This window comes from Gnatocerus cornutus, chromosome 5, assembly GCF_029298725.1.
Source record: "Gnatocerus cornutus isolate USDA-ARS CGAHR chromosome 5, icGnaCorn1.1, whole genome shotgun sequence".
NCBI lineage: Eukaryota > Metazoa > Arthropoda > Insecta > Coleoptera > Tenebrionidae > Gnatocerus > Gnatocerus cornutus.
In genome coordinates, this window is record NC_142237.1 from 15,633,796 (window position 1) to 15,653,503 (window position 19,708).

The window sequence follows — 19,708 nt, forward strand, 5'->3', positions numbered from 1 at the left end:
AATTTTTTTTATAATTATGTATCTCGATATCAAATGCTGGTTACTACTATTCTCAAAGAGAATACATAATTCGAAATCTTTTTTAAGGAAACTTAACATTCCTTTTACGAACAACAAACACTGTCGCAGAATTATTTTGCCCCACATCCTTCAAATTCCTCAGCTCTAAAATAACCATTATAAAAGCAATCTCGTAAAAACATTTTTCACTGCGGTTATGCAAACGCAAAAACCTTCCTTAAGAACTAACCTCATTTAATAGATCAATGAATTCGATTGAAAGCCGAAAAAAGATGAACAAGAAGTGTGCAAAATTCGTCTCAAGGATTCCTGAAATAGCATTTAATTTTAGCCTTCTTTTGGGGAATTTTCCCTAATTAAAATTGTGCAGCTTCCATGCTGCGCCGCAATGAATATGCAATTAACACAGTTCAGAAGATGAGCGCCAGAACGTGTATAACTGGTTGCGTTAATCTCGATTTTTTTTACATAAAACAGATTCAGTGTTACATAATTTGAAGTAATGGATAATGGAAGCCCGCTCCTTTATAAATACGTTCCACTTATCCCGGTACTTGTTTCTAAAACGGTTAACACGAAACAGCCGGAATAAATTGCGAGGGAATAACAAACAGAAATTGGAGAACGTTGTGAGGGAAAATAGAAGAAATCGCGCTTTGTAATTAGTGCGATAAAATCCGATGTAGTTCAATGGTTTGCGTTGATTGCTGCCTTTTGTATCGCGACATAGAAGCCAGAGCCAAGTGCTCAGTCGTACACCGGCAAACTTTTTATTTTCGAGGCGAAATATCCGTACTCCGTACCCTCTATATTCCTAGAACAGAGCCCGACCAAGTGCAAACCTTGGATGTAATTTAATTTAAACACAATATACCTAGCAAGAAGTGCCTCACTATACAATGAAAATTTCCACCGACTTAATCAGTTGCGAGGAAACTCTGAAATTAACTCGGAAATAGATATTATACGGTATGAAAACCGCTCAGGTGCATTATCGTTGGTTAATTATAAGCGACCTGATTAGAAATAGTACTTGCAGTCTAAATGTGGCCAAAGTTTTATTTGGAGAACGCCGAGCTGCCTGTTTCAATATTTGAACTGTCGAGGACAAAAGGGCTAGTTTACACTGCGCACAAACTCTAGAACTTTTAGGTAGGCATCAAAACCCATAAATTCAAAAGAAGGTAAGAAAACGGTCGGTATTGTCTGTTAGTAATGTCGCTTTTACCTTGTCCAGTTCGTTCTTTATTAAGGTGTCTTATTTTGTAGTGGAGGTATTTACAGACTGGGACATATTTTATAGCGCAATATCTTGTAGAAAACATGGAAACTCTAATATACTTATAATTGTGGCGGTTTCACTCCGAAATGGGCTGATGGTGGTCATCACGCCACATCCGGTCAGCAGAGACAGTAATTTCAAACAAAAGGTTACCAATTAAAAGGATGATCAAACATATCGACCAGATGGAAGTCGTTAATATTTTGCACCATGTGAGCAAATACTATTGTGAAAAAAACAGCAACTGCAGTTTACACATATTGCACCAAGGGAGTTGAACTCAAGTTTGTTTTAGTTGGAGCTTAATCTAATCTCCGGGGCTTAATTCACATAAACTGAAAGTGCATGATTTATCGAAATTGGGTTATATTTACACAAACAAGTGTCTTGTAAACTTATTGCATTATTTTAGATGGAAAGACTTTTAAGGCGTGTTGAAAAATGTAAGATCTAAGACCGCGTTGTGGCAGTGTTTCTAACGTTACTGTTAGTTAATTTGCATTATCGTATCTAGTTTCAAGCGATGTCTTTAAACTTTTAATAGAACTGTGGAGTTAACTTTGCCAACAATATTATCACACTGAACCGTTTTGTTCAACAAGACTCAAAACTCTCTATCTGAGTTAATTGTCGTCTCTGTTTAAATAACACAAATCTGATAAGAAGTTCTGAAATAAAAATGACTGTACGCATGTGTTTAATTATGTTTTAGTAGAACTGACGTGGATAACAACAATAGTGGTTTTCCCAAATGTGTTTTGCAGATTTCAAAATCTGTGCCGACAAAGTTATCGCTTGGTGGGATTCTATTCAAATTTCAATTACGCTTGAGTATTTCTTGACATTATCTGAAGTAATTACTGCATCAATGTTGAATTTGCAACTTGAAAAGCCATGTGGTGTGTTTTATGGGAGTAAGTGACCTGATTTGTTGCAATGGATGATCTTTGAAGTGGAATTTAAGCAAAAGATGCTAATAACTAATAAGACTTTAGTATTACCAACGCAAGTTTTATCTGTGAACCTAAAAAGTTTTGATGAACTTTGAAACTGTCGTAATTTGTAATTTATTTGTACTGTAAAAACTGGGAAAACACATTTTTATTTTATCACGTGGTTGAATTCAATAATTTATTGAATTCTCTAAGCAAAAGTTTAGACTTTTGTTTTTCGTAGATAAACTTTTTTGCTTGCCTAGGTACATTTCGTATTTTGTCTCAGATTGAATCATTTAAATTAAATAAAAACTCTGGATTTCGATTCTTTGATGCCTAAAATTTATTTACCTTATACCTGAATCCTTTCTTAGATTTTTGCACAGGTTCTCTCTTAATTTTTCTCTTGGCATTTTTTCTACATTGTTTCCACATTCTCTTTTAGATTTCTGATGTTTTATCTGTGTATTCTTTACATTCTCTGTTAGATTATCTTTTGACTATTTAATTTTTTTTCTAATTAGATTATTCTTACTCTCTCTACATTTATATCCATACAGGGTAAATTTGAATAAAGTGCAAAGACTTGGTCCCCAATATCAAACAACACAGTTTGACATAATGGCCAAATTTCGCGTTCTAAAACGTCACCGTTTCCGAGAAAAAATGATAAAAGTTTTTTGCAGAACTGCGAAAAGTTGGGAACAAAAACGCTAATGAACAAGTGGCAAAAACTGTTTTTATTGGAGTTCCCGTCAGTTTATCCAATGATCGTGGTAGAGAAATGTTGTTTAACAGTTTAACAGTGCCAACTTCTTCAAATTTTGAATATTTTGAGTTAGATTTTTTATCTTTTGTCAGTGGTTTGTAAGTTGTGATGAACTGATGAAGTGATAAAAAGTGTTTTTTTTACGGGTGAATCTGACTTTACGCGTGATGACATTGTGGAGTGTCCAATGGAGGGAATTTGGTTATTTTTCGTAATATTTTCAGGTTTTTCATTATTTCATTTCTAAATTAAATTTTAGTTTGGTACACAAAAAAAGTTGCTTTACGAACCAATCGAGATAAAGATTGCCCCTTTATTAAGGTCTCCATTTATTTCAAACAAATTATTTTTTCGCAATACTTAAATTTTGAAATGTGTCCTGTCTTTGAAATCAGTAATTAAGAAAAAATTAATCAATAATTAAGAAAAAATTAATCAAATTCGATAAGAGCGAGCGTAAACGTTTTTTGTTCGAACGGTTTTTGCAGTCTTTGGGAAACAGTGTTAAAGTTCAGTTCCAAAAGTGTATTAGGGGCGGGTTTTGCCCTATTTGAATTTCGATTTTTGTTGCAGAATTCTTATGTACAGCGGTGGTTAAAATCTTTGCACTTTATTCGGGTTCAGCCTGTATACAAATACATATGTATAGCTTATAGCTTCGCGTTCTAAATATTTCTAATTTGTTGCTATTAGTACTTAAATAAAAACTGAAAATGTGAATGTCTTCAAATTTCGTTGTTTGGCCTTAAAATTTGAACATGAAAATTTATTTATCGAATTCCTTATAACAATTTTTTTTCGATACTTTCCTAAAAAATTTTGAATTTTTTTATTATTACCTTTAAATAGTAATTTCCAAAATTGTTTTTTCTTGTTATAAAATTTTATAATTTATTGCAGAGGAGTGACAAAGAAAGTAAAAACTTAAATGTTAAGATTTAAACGCATACTGCCAGATCAGATCAGAACAAAATAAAACTTCTCTTTTTGGTTCTATAATTTTTTATTTGGCAAAGTTAATAAATTAAAATTGCTTCGACATTTTACTTCTGTAATAAATAAAACAATTTGCGTTACAGAATTTAATAGAAAATGTTGGAAATTTTTGGTTTGACTGAAAATGAAATTTTTAAAAAAGCTTTCTAATTTTTGAGCTTTGATTCTTACATTATCTAGTTCAAAAGATCGTTTTATTTAAATTTTCCAAAAGTTTCTTTTTGTTAAAAGCCTCTAAACGTCACAAAAGTGTTTACTAAAATAAAAAAACTTAGAAAATAAGAAAACTATCCTTAAACTTCCTAGCAAAATGCGACCGATTTTACTTTTTTAATTTTTCACATTACGTAACAACGATAATATTTATGATCCACGATATTGTTGTTCTGTCGCGACGCGTCACGGTTTTTTACAACCTTAAAAATTTCCGCATTTCCCACAATTATCATGGAAAAACGGTCTGCGTTTATTTACTACAACAACAAAAAAGCAGCAGATGTTTGACAATCCTCCAGAAATCATCAATGACCACGATCGATCGTAAATATCGGTCAACAGCATTTCCCAATAGGAAGCATTCGAACGCCAGAACCAGAAGTCCAATAATAACCATTTACTGTCACATCGTTTTCTATTCCGGTCATTGCTAACATTCTGCACACGTGACCGGTGCAAAATAGCGGATGGGCCTAGCCAGGTAAGCAATAATATCAACAAAGCACCGAATTGGGCAAGACTTAACAATAAAGTTCAACGAACAATAGAAGCACACTTCCTACCACTATCCCAACCTTCGGTAGTCGAACTGCAGGGTACAGAGGCTGTTTTCCGAGTTCCGGACGGAGCGCGCCGTCAGTTGCGTCCGGGAAACCGAGCGCTCAACATCGGAAGAAGTAGAAGAAGCCCAAATGCCGGGCTTTCGCGCTATTGCCTACTAACACGTGATGTTATGATGAATTTTAAATCAAACCGTAGTTGTAGTCCGCGTATTTAAAATTCATCGTGCTTATCTAACTTAAGTCGCTTATCTAGGTTAAGTCATAGTGTCAAGTAATTAGGCTCAAGTTAGGATAAGGTGCTAACGTAGTTTAATTTTTTTCAAAAATGCCGTGGATTAAGTCGTGTTTGTGTCACCACGAAAAGAAAAAAGCACCCACCATCAGTCCTCCCATCCATCTACTACTTAAGGTAAGGAAGGATATTTTACCATAAAAATAGAGTTGTCGATTTAGTATAGTAGTTCATGCACTAATGGATCTGGGGCGGAAAAAATGATGCTTAATGACAGACGTCCGGGTCAGTGGAAATTGTTAAAAGTTAGTTTTGACCATCATCTCCATGAATTTTTTATGTACCCACGGAATCAAAAAGTCCACATCAAACGCCAACACAACAAAATACCCGTTCGAAAACTCAATGAAAGGTACTACAATGCAATAAAAGGACTTTGTTCTACGCCCACATTTCAAATCGCCCATAGATGGTTACATAATTAACTTTTCATTTGAAATGAAAATCCGTTACTTCTTTCCTTCCTTTTGAATATAAATTATTGCAGGCGACTTTGGCATAGGTAATTGTGCATATGTCCATAATAAGTCAGAATGGGCTCAGCCAAATTTATTTATAGAATTAATTATACACAGAAATTACACAGGACATAGAGAAGGTTATTCTTACATAATTCCATGTTTTTAGTCTAAATATAGTATATAATGAATGATTCTGTGCTTGGTTGACACACTAAATTATGCGTACTTACTCACATGTTTGAGTAAATTAAACAGACGAAACGGTTTGTGAGAGATACAATTTTTTTAATTAATTAACTCGTTGTTTTATATAAAATTACGTTGCGTGACAACAAATAAATATTGCAACAACAATATTGATTTCACTTAAAAGCAAAAACCACCACGAATCAGATATAACTGGCATAATTTATCAATAATGAAAATTTATCACAGATTTCTATTATGCAGTTACGTGTAGTCAAAAATGCAACTCGCGTATGGCTTTGCCAACCAAAATATCAACAAAAAGTGCACTTAATCTTACACATGTTATACATAAACGATCAATAAAAATGCAACTCAAACAAACTAAAAGACTGAGTGCACGTCATGTCGAAATTGTGTTAATTTTAGCTGCTGATTGCGTATTTTATTTGGAAATAATCATTTTTAGCAGAGAATTGTATCTTTTCTCCCGTGATAAATTGTAACCTAATAAATTTTATTTCACTCGGAGGACTACGATTTCAATTATTACGAAAATTTTTCAATTTCCTGCCGTAAATTAGAGCGTGTTCGTGAAAATTAAGTCGAATATGTCGTTTTCGTTGGAAGCGGTATTTGGTAGTTATTTGTATTGCACAAATAAAAAGAATTAATTAAATGTGGCTCTGCCCGGGCGAATATGTAAAATAACCACTTTAAAATATTCGAATATAACTCGGAATATGAGTATATTTGAACACCAGAATGTACTCGTTTATTGGAATAAGTGCTTTTGTATCTTTTAGTAGCAGAGCCATCAAATTCGTTGCACATAAACGATTGTCATCAATTCGCAATCCACCATTCGATAATAATTTATAGTCCAATCTTCCGATAAATTGGCTAAATGACCTGCAACCGTACGACTTTCTATTAATAGACCAATTGTAGAACATAAGAAACATCGTAACCATAAAGGTGAGCATTTGACAGCAAACTGGGGAATTTACATTAAAATTTATGTCTGCAACGATAATTTCCATTTGAATATAATGCCACAGACGCGAACTTTTTATCGAAAGTCTCCAACTTAACTGTTGCTGTTTATCAATAAATTCCCATACGAAAAGTCGCTGGTGGAAGCCATAAAAGTGCGTAGCAACCCTTCCCGTATTATGTCACTGTCACTGACCTAGGCGCAGGAAATTTGTAGCTTTAACCTCTTGGGAAAGCACTTTAGCTCGATCTACTCCATCATGAATTTGATGGGTGTTCATTCATAAGGAGCGTTGCGTTTCGAGCAAATTTCTTTCGTTCTGCGAGGGGTGATAACACGGAAAAGCTGTCGATAGCCACTTTGCAGCGACGCAGTGTTGACTTTTTGATCGAAGGCTTGATAAAGAGTCGCAGGTGACACTCTTTTCCTCTGAGTTGGTAAAATAAGTTACCATCATGATGATCCTGCATAATTCTAATCTGTGCGAGCATCTAATGATGCTGGTAATTTACCACCAAAGAGAATCAATGTAATTTCCATTTGGGTGTGATGTGAAGCTGTTGCTTTCTTCGAATTGAACGTTTTGGTTTGATGATTCCGCTCACGTGACTCGGGAATATTTTATGAATTATGAAAATCATTCATAATAAATTATACGTGAAAACGTGTCTTCGGCCAGGCTTATGTAATAGTTTTTAAAGACTTCCAAGTAACTGAAATAAGCCGCATACAAATGTGTACTAAAAAAGAACTTTATTGTTGCATAATCCTCGAGCGAATTATGAAGCTATCACTCGCCGGCCCCCTGCTACTGACCTTTCCAGTTCCGCCTCTGTATAAAGCAAAAAGATTCGCTACTCGCTGCTTCATCAGGCGTAATAAGTGGTCTACTGTTGTGGGCTTCGAGTAAGATAAATTATCCGATGGTATCAATGAACATCACATAATAAAGTACACGGAGAACAATGAATCCGAAAAGGAAGTCGACTATTCATAGTTCATTATTTCTAAGCGCCAAATTTCAGGAAGCTAATCCGATACTTGTGCCACATTAGCCTTTGATGAATCGTTGGACCTCCATAGTGGTCGGCATGGTGTTACCATCTACATACGTTCCTGCCAAGAATGATGAATTGTTAAGGGCGTGGAACACGACCTTTAGCAGCGGTTGGAAATGTAGAAAACTCGAAAAATCTTTCAGCACATGTCGGTTTGATTTTCTTCCAGCTTTGACCTACCCTAATTCTATTTGTTTGGAAGCTCATGGAAAGAAGCGAGCTATTTTAATAATGCAGACGCTGGCGATTCTTTATGGCTCCATACATTCCACGCGGGCATTAATTTTGCAGAAAATCGCCACTCATGAATAATGAACGGACCATCTCGGAGAATTGATTGTAAAAGGGTTGCCCACTGGCGTTCATTTATAAAACTACGACGTTCTGCTTACCTACACTTTGTTATGTCATTCTTATGTCACTGGTTATTTATGGACGCGCTAACTGTCTCGAGGAAGGCCGAATAAAATTTTGGATTAATGCAGGAGTTGTTTGGCATTACGTCAACTGGGCTCGTAATAAAGATAAAATCCATAAAAAACGTTATTTTATTCTCTTATCTCGCCAAAATACGAAGCAATCTCCGTGGAAGCGCTACCAAAATTAAAAATTAAGTGAATTCACCGTTCTGAAAGCAACAATAAAATCCCTATCGCGCTGTGGCAACTACTTATCATATTTTGTTGCGAAGTCAGTGTCAAGGTAACGCCAATGTCGTTCTCATTACTTGCAAGGTTGGGAATTATCGTGAAAGTCGCTAAAACAATTAGAATTTTCCGAGCTCCGCGGATATCAATAACAACGATATTAAGCGACGCCAAAAATATTAAATCGCAAACATCGCCGCGAACAATGCCACAGGAAGCTCGGGTCACTCGAAACAATTCCAAATTTATACAACGAGGGCGTAATTTTGTCTTCTTTCATCCCACAACGTCAGCTATTGTTTCGTCTGAGTTAATTTGTTTCAAATAACTTGAGATAAACTATCTCCATTTAACAGAAGAGCATTGTGTCCACTACAATTTGCTTACCAACTGGTTTATTATCGCGCTGCAGAATAACAGTTGGAAATTCAACCCTTTATGCTAGATTAAATTCCGCTTTGTGGACCGTCCAAAAAATTTATTTTTGTACCACAAAATAGAGGCAGCAAGGCGGAAGCGGAGGTGAACGGAAATCGATGCTGATAAAATCCGTTTGCATATTTTGAGAATTTAGGGCCATAGCCAATGTCACAATGGGTGTTGACTGCCGTAACTCTGCAGTTTTCAACGGGATCGAGAGAATGCGATGGGAAATTTCCCGAATGCGGTATTCACGGAAAATAAATAAGTTTTTCTGGATTTTTCCGGCGGGATTTTGTAGGCCAAGTCAATATCAACATATCAAATTTGCGACGAAGTTACTTTATCGTAATAAAAGCATCACTTTAAAAATATCTACTTTACTGATTAAAATGTATTTTTGTACGTAATATAATTCCGCCACATGTCAGCAGCATTTAATTCTTGGAAAAAAATCGCCACCAAACACCTTCCATCTGGAAATCGCGCAAATGTCAGCACGCTTTCCGCACTATTTCCCGGACTTCCACACTTCTGATCAAACAAAACTATTTTGCTTTGTTTGTCCAGTGAAGGTTCTGCTTATCGAGGAATAGACAACTTGATGAAAACTCAGTCGGCAGGAAGTGTGCAAACATCACCAAGCTTGAAACTGAAAATTCTTTTATTTGTTCAATTCCCGCTCGAATAATACGACTGAAGCAAGTTTAATCTAATTTCGCAACTGATGGAGCAGTAATCTGTAATTAGCTACTTTCTTTATTATTGTAGCAAGTTTTTAATGAATAAAACTTCGCCCTGTTCTTTTAATTAAAGCTCAAATTCATCATCTTCGATCCCCCGGTTATAACTACGTAGTTTTCTAGACCGGGGCGTTCATTTCTTGCACGAGTGAATAATTCAAGAGTAATTTGTATTCAAAAACCGAAGTAAACGGTCATGGTAGATTCGTGTATTCAAATGAGCACGCCACGGAAGGGCCTAATTGTTATTTCAAACCGATCGGAGAGCTGAGCATTACACGGCTCACGAATTTCGATTGATGTTAACAGTAAAAAATAAGAAGCAACAATGACTCAATCTCAGACTGGGGCGGCTATCCACATTTCGAGCTTCGATGAATTAACAAATTTCAATTTGTCGAGTCGGAAGTTTAAATGGTCCACCCAAATGGCATTAATTAAAATTCTGTGTTTTCGGTTTTGGAACGTTGTGCTGGCGCGTTTGGAACGTTTCGTTTTTCGCGGTGGAGCGTTTAATACGTTAAAAACCAATTTGCTTTATCCACTTGGCAAATATCTTCACATCTGAAAACGGTCGCTGGAAATTGGGGCACGTTTATTAAATTATCTCCACGAGAGGATTTCTGATCAGAATTTACAAAAAGGGCCAAGAAACAAACGTACGCCGATTCTCTGATTAAAATTTGCGAGTTTCCGCGAAAGTGGTTTGAATGTGACAAACGCGCTGTTTCGCTCCTTCATTCGGCGTGATTCTGTAAATAGAGACCTCCTTTTCGTATCACTTTGGGAGTGTTTATTTACCTGCTCATCTCGGAATTCCACATAAAACAACTAGGGGAAAATTGAGTCGACACTCCAACGTTCACCTGTACACGTCTATAAATAGCACTGTCAAAAGTTTCAGAGATTTCTGTCCTGCTTTCACGTTACTTGATATGTTTGAAGCTGAAACAAGTGCGCGGTACATTTTCTTGGAGAATAATTTAGCTGAAACGATGAGAAAGCGATAATATTGACAGAGTAATATAAAACGTGGGAATCTCCAGGGCAAAACGGAAAACAAACAAAAAAATTATTTGGATTCCCCGATCCCTGAATATTTAATTCGGTGCCAAAGTTTACGGAATAAATTCAGCGTGGAGCAGTTAAGCCAGTTTATTGCCTATTATACAAAGGTATTGTTAGACTGTTGAGACTTACAAGTTTAATTAAAGTACCAGACGATAAACACATTGAAATTGTAGGCATTGAAGATCAGAAAATAGTCCGAAATTCACCTGCGTGTCGGACTTATCGTGTAATTAACTTGAAAACATGCTCCAAAATCGTAAAAAAAGAATCTCCCTCTTGGTGGTCCAAGATTACGGAGCTATTACAGCGAAGCCCCAAATTCTCGAAAATTTTGTTTGTCCGTTGATAATGCACCGATTATATACGTGTTTCGCAAGTTATTACGAATTAATTTAAATGGAAATTTAATAGCTTCATCATACGCCAGCATACTAATTATAACTCTTCACGAAAAACGCGCCAAGAGGAATCCCGTAAATTACACTTTTGCGGATTCAATCAAACTCGGTTAGGATAACTCGTATCAATCAGAACTTGCGGAAATAACAAGCACAACTTCCGCAATAATAACACGTGAGTTTGATATGACTCAATTTCAGGATTTTAACGCAGAAATTATCGTAATTTTTATGTCACGATCTCCGGTAATTAAAATTCAGAGATGCTACCGTGGAGGATGTTTTTTTGTAGAGCAGGTTCGCAGGCCCGATGTTGGATACTAAGCAGTAAACTTGAAGTCATCAAGCTCTCGTTGTTTATTATTCAATAGGGATGCAACGGAACTTGTTCATTTTTAACATGACGAAGAATTAGCGTTTCTACTTTCTTGTATTTAATCACGTAAATTCGGCTTCCATAGCTTTTCTAACAATTAAAACACATGCTAGCAGTGCGCTACTTTGCCATATTTGGGTTAATGTTATAACGCGTATTATGCAGCTTTGACGTAATTACAGCTGTGAGAATAAAGCAAACCAGTTTTTCAATAAAGCTGTGCCATTACCTGTATAAACGTCAATTACGTTTTTGCTCTATTAGGTGAATATTGGACTTGAGTCTTTTGGGTCAATTATAAATCCGGATTTAAAAAACGCAATTACTAGAAACCCATTACTGTCACAATTAAACCAATATTTACACAACAAGAGTTACAACACAGCCAAAGAGTTTGTAATTTCGCATTCCGTCTCTTTGAACTTCGTTATCATAAAACCTAAGGAAATAAGCAACGGTGAATCGGCCAGGGCCACGCATTACCAGGTGACATTCCCCTGTCCTGATCAATCAGTTCGTATTTATTTCAAGCCCACATATTTTTTCACTCTTTCAACCACTGACTTCCTTTGTGAAAGATAATATTCAGAAAATCGGATTAAGTCAACTGAATACGGAACGAGTAAAACCAGCAGAGTCGGAAATTTATTTCGTGTTGTAATATTTGCTCGGTACGCCGCTCAAAACTAACGAGCAAGTCCCTCTCTTTTAGATGTCATGAAAGCGCGATCATCCCTTAAATAACGCGGATTAGATGATCCTCTCTGTCATAAACGGGATACATTACTCACCCCCAGACTTAATCCCAAGCAGAATGAAGGAAGTCATTTATCTTGCCCCGTTGACCATCACCTTCTTGCGTCATTTAAGGTCGCATGATCGCTCATCCAACATTTTAATTATAACATTGTGACGGCTAAGGCCTCTGTAGGCGCTGCAACACGGCGATTTTGTCGCATTTGCATCAAGTTTTGGTGCGCGATGAATTCTTGGCGTAATTAAGTTTTTGGTGCAGTACCAGTTCGACGATTTCAATGCACTCATAGCTCATTTTATTGTATTAAACTCGTTCCGCTCCGTAAGCACGTGGCAGAGAAAATTATTTCCCGTCACTCTTTGAAAAATTGGAAGGTTGAAATGGTGACAGTGACAGAAGTTGGAACTGTGTAGATGATGTGCACTGGATCACGAACAATGGCGATGAAAGAAAAGATTAAGTTTCTCATATTTTATTTATAGAATGAGGAAGTGCTCTGTTTTGTAAACGGTCTCTCATTTTTGGCAGAATTGGATAAGAATGTGCTCTCGGGGGAGGCACGACTCTCCTCGAGAATTCAATTTTAATAATTGTTTTAAGAGGACGTTCTTCGGCGATATTTTACCTGTTCCACTAGGTAATAAGGTACTAACAGCTCACAACAATAAACCACTCCCTTCTATTTGCTTTACACTTTTTATCAAACGAAATCCAGTTTCCCCAGCCAAATTTTATAACTTGTTGTTTAATGAAAGCTTCACAGCGGCCAAACCGGAAGTGGCATAACCAGATGTATAAATTACCCTTCGAAATATTTTCAAACACGTGCTGCCACCCCAAAGGGTGGATCCCAAAGACAATATATAGCAATCCCACACGTGAAATATTACACCACACATTGAATAGGAGCAGAAATGGTACAATAGAACAAGTAAGTCACAAAATTGTACTTAAATGTCCACATTGAGAATTTATTGTCGTTGGCTTGTATCTAATTTCAAGCAAACAAAGTCACTTGGTTACTATGAATGGGTGTCTATCCATTTATGGTCAAAACACGGAAATCTAGAAAAGAATCAAAGCGACATTATCAATATTTATCTTTATGATATCTCCATTACTTGCGTAATAATTTGTCAGTTCCCACGTGCTATTAACAAATCCATCGATTACCTGTGACTTCGAGGGTGAAGACAACGGCAAACTTACCAGTTCTCCGCCAGCAAAAACCAGCTAACGACCTTTGAAAGAACGTTCTCTCGCTGCGGAATTCTTCCTTCCAGGAAGTCGACCCATTGAAACAGGAGGCTCGGCTTTCTGTTCTCTCGGTATTTCTCTGATAGCGCCATTATTGTTATTGTGGTGCTTTAGGTGTGGATGGTGCGACTTTTTCTTAACGGTATCCACGTGAAGACACCTACCTGCATTGGGTGGTATGGCGTGAGGGTAATTACCGTCATTATTTTTCACAGAGGGGCCGAAATGACGGACTATTTCGTGTATTTGAATAATACCCTCATAAATTTCGATTAAGAAATTTAGACGATGATGAAAAGTGTGGAAGAGAGTTAATTTACTCGTTGCGATCAATTTTTAATCTGGTAAAAGCGCCGAGCGGCCTTTTCGGTCCTTGAAAGAGCAGTAAAGCAATCTGGAGCGAGATTTTCAGGGCCAAGCGAACAATGTTTTGTGAATTTTTTATGCTAACGAACCAATTAAGAGGAAATGTGACGGGGCACAAAGAGATTGGAAGAAGAGGGTGGCCTCGAGCTCTGGGACGTTCGGGCGATATAAAGAAAAGTCGGAGAGAAGAGATTCATTTATAACAATAATTTTCCCGAATTTCAGACAGGCCAAAGGCCATTTTCACTATTTTCTGAAACCTCAAAATTTGGGCCATTGGAAAAATTAAAAAATTAGAGCAAGTTGGCAATTTAGAAAGGGGTAAGGCCACATTTTATTCATACTTACATCGATCCTCGTTTCTTGCATGCTTCCATTGTAAATACCCTTTCAGTCATCAGGATGATCAATGAACCAGCCACTCTCATGAGTGACAAGGGAAATGACCATAATATTGTTCGTTAACACCCGGATCAAAATGGTTGATAGTACTATTAAACGAAATGACAGCTCGACTCCGCGTTATGACGGTGTTGATTCAACAGAGAAAAACGAGAATGGAGTCCGCAATAATTGAAGGATTTTTTGTCGCATCGCCAGATGTGTGTCTAAAAATATCTCCACGCAGATTTCAGATGATCAATCTTAGACCATTGAAAATTCTGCTTGAGTTGTCAACCACATGTTTGGCAGAAGCGTCTCAACACAGCCGGGTTTCAGTCGTCTTCAAACTTTCATGTAGCACTGACCCGCGAAGAAGGTTTTATGAGCAATTATTAATGTTGAATGAGCTATTCGCTTGGTGAAATAAAAAGAAGACAATGCTGTAACTTTGTTGTCTCTTGAAGAATTTGCAAGATTCGATTTCTTAGAATGCCAAGGTCTACTGAACACGAGACAATGTATAGTAAAAATAAAACGGTGATTTTTACCGGGCCGATATTAAAAGGAAACCTGCGGCAAAAACTCATTATAAATTACTCGAAAAAGGGATTTAAAGTCGTGGCTACGAGGCTGTTACTAATAGAAATCTTGTAACTAATTAGACACTTCTTAAATGGGTTATAAATTACTTGGTGCCTTCGAACAGAACCCAATTATTGAATAGTTTAATGACAGGAGGTAATTTAAACTAAATTGATGAAATTTCTGTAATAACACATTCACGGGGTTGATGATTCATTTTTCTGGATTTAGCCCTGGCTTCATTTATCAAAGCAATTTTCCCAACTGAATCTATTAGTGTAATGGACAATTTATTGGATTAAAAAATAATATATCAATTTCACCAACGACAGTATTTTCTCGCGATGAGTAATCGTTGATTGACGATCCTGTTAAGCCGAGTTCACAATTGAATCTGATTTGCGATATATGGCTTATTATTTCCTTCCGAGTGGACGACCCACTGCTCCAAATTCGTGACTATAAATTGCTCGTTTGCCATCGACATCTACAATTGAATTATGACCGTGAACGTTTGCGAAAATGTCGGCGTTTTATTTAGCTTTGAGCCGGGGGGGTCGCAACAGTCTTCATTACCAGCCATCTTGCCGGATAATTGGGTCTAGATGCGAGTGATGAAACTCTTTTCATAATTTTCTTGAAGCCGGAGGAACTACATGGCTTTGGTCGAAAGAACTGCACTTTTAGTTCGTCTGGCTAATACACCCCATAAAATACTGATTGAAATCACTTAGCTTGTCGCATAAATATCACTTTTGACGCAAGTTGCTGCTGTAGCTGTGAGAAAGCTGCATTAAGCTCGGACATGATTTAATTAACTTAACATGGCGCTGGTAAGGTCATGTTTGATCATGCCGGGGAATATGCAAATTCGGTGTTATGCTTTTTGTTAATACAAAACGAAATGGGAGAAAACAGTTTTGGATTTTCAAAGAAAGTTTTTATCGTGATGGCACAAATACGTTGATAATTCTGTCCGAATGGTTCTATTTTGATGCTATTTGTTTATTTGTTGACTACCCACCACACTGTCAAACGCACCCACTAGTGAATTTGGTCAAATTTACTCATGTTAAGCAAATTTTGTCGTTTTATTTCCCCGTTCAATCACTTGTTTGCATTCTCACCCGAGCATGACAGGCAATTTTAATATTTAAATCGATAGCGACGCGAATTTATTGCCCACTTTTAATCATTTGATGTCACTAAGAAAGAGCCATCCGACATTGAAATTTAATATTATCGTAGGTCGCGAAGGCGCGGGTGTTGCAGATTTACTGTTATAATTTTAAGTACGGAAATGATTGCACTTTGGTCCTCCCACTTCGTTTTTGACAGCTCCCATTATTCGTACTTTTTACAGCTCAAATTAAAAGCTTCATGTGGGAGTCTTAAGATCTTCGCGGACTTCCTGGATCGGATAATAATTTGGAGAAGATCTCTCATTTTATGGCGAATTCTGCACATTCTTTCCCATGATGAGGCGCTTGTGTTTATCTTGGAAATTAGTGAGCAGTTATTATTCCATTTATTGCGTCAATTTTGTTTACAAGTGATTCTGAATGCGCCTTTAATGAGTTTAATAATACATTGTCTAGATAATCACGGGTCATTCAATTCGCTTTTTTTCGGGACGATTTTAACAAGGTTCTAAGTTCACTCGAAAACTGTCTGCTGGCGGAAATTGCGTTTATCTAGAAATTACAGTAAAACGGCGATTTACATGGAATGTTGATTCTTGCGAGATATACGTTTTTAAGTGAGTGTTAATTATGCTTTTAGTTGCAATCTGCGAGGCGAAAAAAGGATAACTTCGTCGGGCCGGAAATTGTAGAGGAAGTTTGGAAAAATACGGCTTGGACGCTATAAAATGTAGCACTTGACGGTCTAATTCTCCCGGCTTGATTAAAATTCGAAAATTATTGTTCGCAAGTAAGAACAAACTCACGGCATATTTATCAAAATTTTTCGTTGAATAAATAATCCACTCCAACTTTGATCAAACTCTGTGAATTATTCAGGGCTAAAGTAATCGCAGAGCCAAACGAAGACGCAGGATTTTTGCCGGAAATAAATGTTTATTATGATGAAAATGTGAGTCATGTATGAGGAGTAGCACCTAAATAAGCAAAATCTGTAGGAAAATGCGTGTACATTTCGGAACTTAAACAAAAACTCGTGGCAGATTTAGTAAAAATTTCCGCTAAATAAATAATCTCGCTCCAACTTTGATAAAACTGTTTTCGTGGTAAATAATTCGGAACGAAATTAAGCGCAGAGATTTTTCTCCGTAAAAAAATTAAAAGGGCCTGTCAGAGCCATGCAAACAAAAATGAAACATTTAGGCCTCTTCAGAATTTCTTTCCCGGAAACAAATGTTTATGATGTTTGAGAAAAATGCGGCAATCTTCCCTCGAACTTCCCTCATCTCTTTCCTGAGGCAGTGATTCTGTAGAAATTACAGGTAGCTGCTGGCGTGATCATTCTCATAAATAAAATTATGCTAATAAATTCTCTTGAATGGCTCACGATCTTGAGTGCCTCTGGTTCAAATAAATTTCGTCGAAGCTGTCAATCAGATCCCCATGTTTTGCTTTAATCAGCAAAAGTGTGCAATAAAGTTCGATCTGTATGCGAGGCACATCTGACATGGTTCTTGAAAAATCAACTTTCACGGAAAAATCGCGTATTGTGGATATTGCTCCGAATTCCTATTGTGCTTTCTACTTTGTGTGCTTCTGCATTTTGTGGTTCTATTGTGGCGTGGAGACAGCTGGTTCTTTGGGCTTTCGCGAAGCAATTACCGTTGCGCTTTATTGAATAAATAAATAGGACAATTGCGTACTTGTTTTTTGCGCACGCAGTTTTATGGTTAAGTGTGTGATTTATTACGGTAATTCATGGAGTGTCATTTAAAATTCAAATGGGCTTTGCACTCATTCTGCGGATTCAAGTCGGTATGTACATACAGGGTGTGTGCTTCTTCTGGCAGCTAATTAATTGTTGCAGAACACACCTACTCAGAGAAATCAAACTGAAACTCGCTCCGATTCTCACAATCATCTATCACTACTTTATATAAAAGTCTCGTAGGAAAGTCGAGCTTTATATGTACAAAAGAAGTACAATTAAACACGTCTGGGTACACCGAGTGAGCAAAACGTCTGCAATCTGGAGCACACGATTCTGTAAAATGTAATGAATGTGTAGGAATCCCTTTTAGGAAACTAGAATCCTTATGGAGTTGACACATGTCAAGATTGGTGCTTCACCAGACAAAAAGAGCATACATCAACCCCGTTACCGGGTCACGCCGGCGTGGGTTTACTGTAGACTTATCAAACGAGAACGATAATTGCAATGATTATCGTTCATCTAGTTCCTAATGATAATTACATACCAGAAACCGCTAATAGGTATCCGACGAGGTTCTAATTGCGTCGAGGTTTTAGGTAAAACTTGCTAATGTTTGTATTTGCGCAGATTTATAGGCAATAATTATGGCCTAGGACTGTTGTTATCAAAATGTCATAAAAGTAGCAACGCTAATTAATCTTGAAGGAAATTGCGATGTAATACAGATAATGTAAGCAGCACGAGGGAACTTGAATAGAAATATATTATGGTTCGTTTATTCAGCTCCTGCTGGTTCTACAGACATGAGGTGTTGTTAACACAATAAATCTATATGTCACACTTTTCCCATTCAATCTAAACTGTAACGTGGTTTTGTTGTGGCTCAGCTGCGCTTTACCTTCCACTCTTTCTTCAGCTGGAAATAACAAGAATCGTTGATTCATTACTTAATTAGTTTTAAATGGCGTCTTCACACATTAACTTGCCGAGTTTAAAGCTACATTTTCATATAACGGGTGTTAGTAAAAGCGTCTTTCCATGTTTCAGTACGACATCAAAAACAAACATAGAGGCTCGTTAACCAATTTTAATACCTATGTAATAATCTAGTCGTAAACTTTATGCTGTTTTCCAAGATTCTTGCTGGAATTGACCTTCAGTGCACAGTTTAAAGATCTCGTTTCTCTCTATTACATCTAAAAAGATCAAATTTAAATTATCTAGTGGAAATCTTGTGGAGAGAAATGTCGCTCATGAATTTTTATGGTTGAATTGTAGAGCAATAATAATGAAATGGATCAGATGTTTTCAATTTTCATTTGCTATAATGTAATTTCTCGCTCTGCCTGAGCTTTATTTGGCTATAAATATGAATAGAATTGCTGATTGAGCCCAAAATTAAAAAAAAATTGGAGGACTTTATGAATTTAAGTATCCATAACATGACAAGTCAACATCTAAAAACCGAGAATTTAAAAAAAATATGACGTTTTGGAGAAATCACTTCTGAACTAAAAAATGTAAAATTTTGGCTGGTCTCTCAAAAGAAAATTTCTGGCGTAGGTATATGATAGTAGTATAAGATATACAGGGTCCGGCAACACTTGTGTCCACCTCCAAAATCGTCTTTAATTTTAAAAACAAAATTTTGAAAATTTGCATACGCTCATAGGTGACAAAGCTCTAGAAGCCGACCCAAAAATTTATTTTTTATCACTTATAGTTTTGGCGTCGCGACGCCTTAAAATGTATTTTTTAGCTAATTGTAAAGGTTTGTGAAATCAACCCCTAATTTAATTTTTTTTTAATATAAGTGTGATAAAAATATCTCAGTTGATATTTTAGATTTAATGTGAATTGTATTCAAAATGTGAGGAAAAAATACTGTTTTATCAAGTTAGTTTCCAATTTCATTACGTCAAAATTGGGAATTACGTTTACACCGGTCTGTCAACATCTTGTGTCACAAATGACATCTATCCTTTGGTTCGTTTTAGATGGTAACAAAAGTTTTACTTAGTGAAACTGTCGCTTTGTCGATGTTAATTAACGATTTCTGGTGTCCATAAACTGCA

At 36.6% G+C, this 19,708-nt stretch overlaps 1 protein-coding gene across 6 annotated transcripts in view; it reads left to right on the top strand.

The window, feature by feature from the left end:
• Window positions 1–4,848: 4,848 nt before the first annotated feature.
• The window catches only part of by (focal adhesion protein tensin), an 88,692-nt gene continuing 73,832 nt past the window's right edge, over window positions 4,849–19,708 (top strand). For 5 of the 6 annotated variants that reach the window (XM_088037710.1, XM_088037711.1, XM_088037712.1 and 2 more), the window contains exon 1: window positions 4,849–5,191. In XM_088037710.1, the coding sequence (XP_087893836.1) occupies window positions 5,108–5,191 (84 nt within the window). In that variant the 5' untranslated portion in view covers window positions 4,849–5,107. The remainder of the gene's footprint in view (window positions 5,192–19,708) is intronic. The other variant, XM_088037714.1, reaches the window with a different exon arrangement.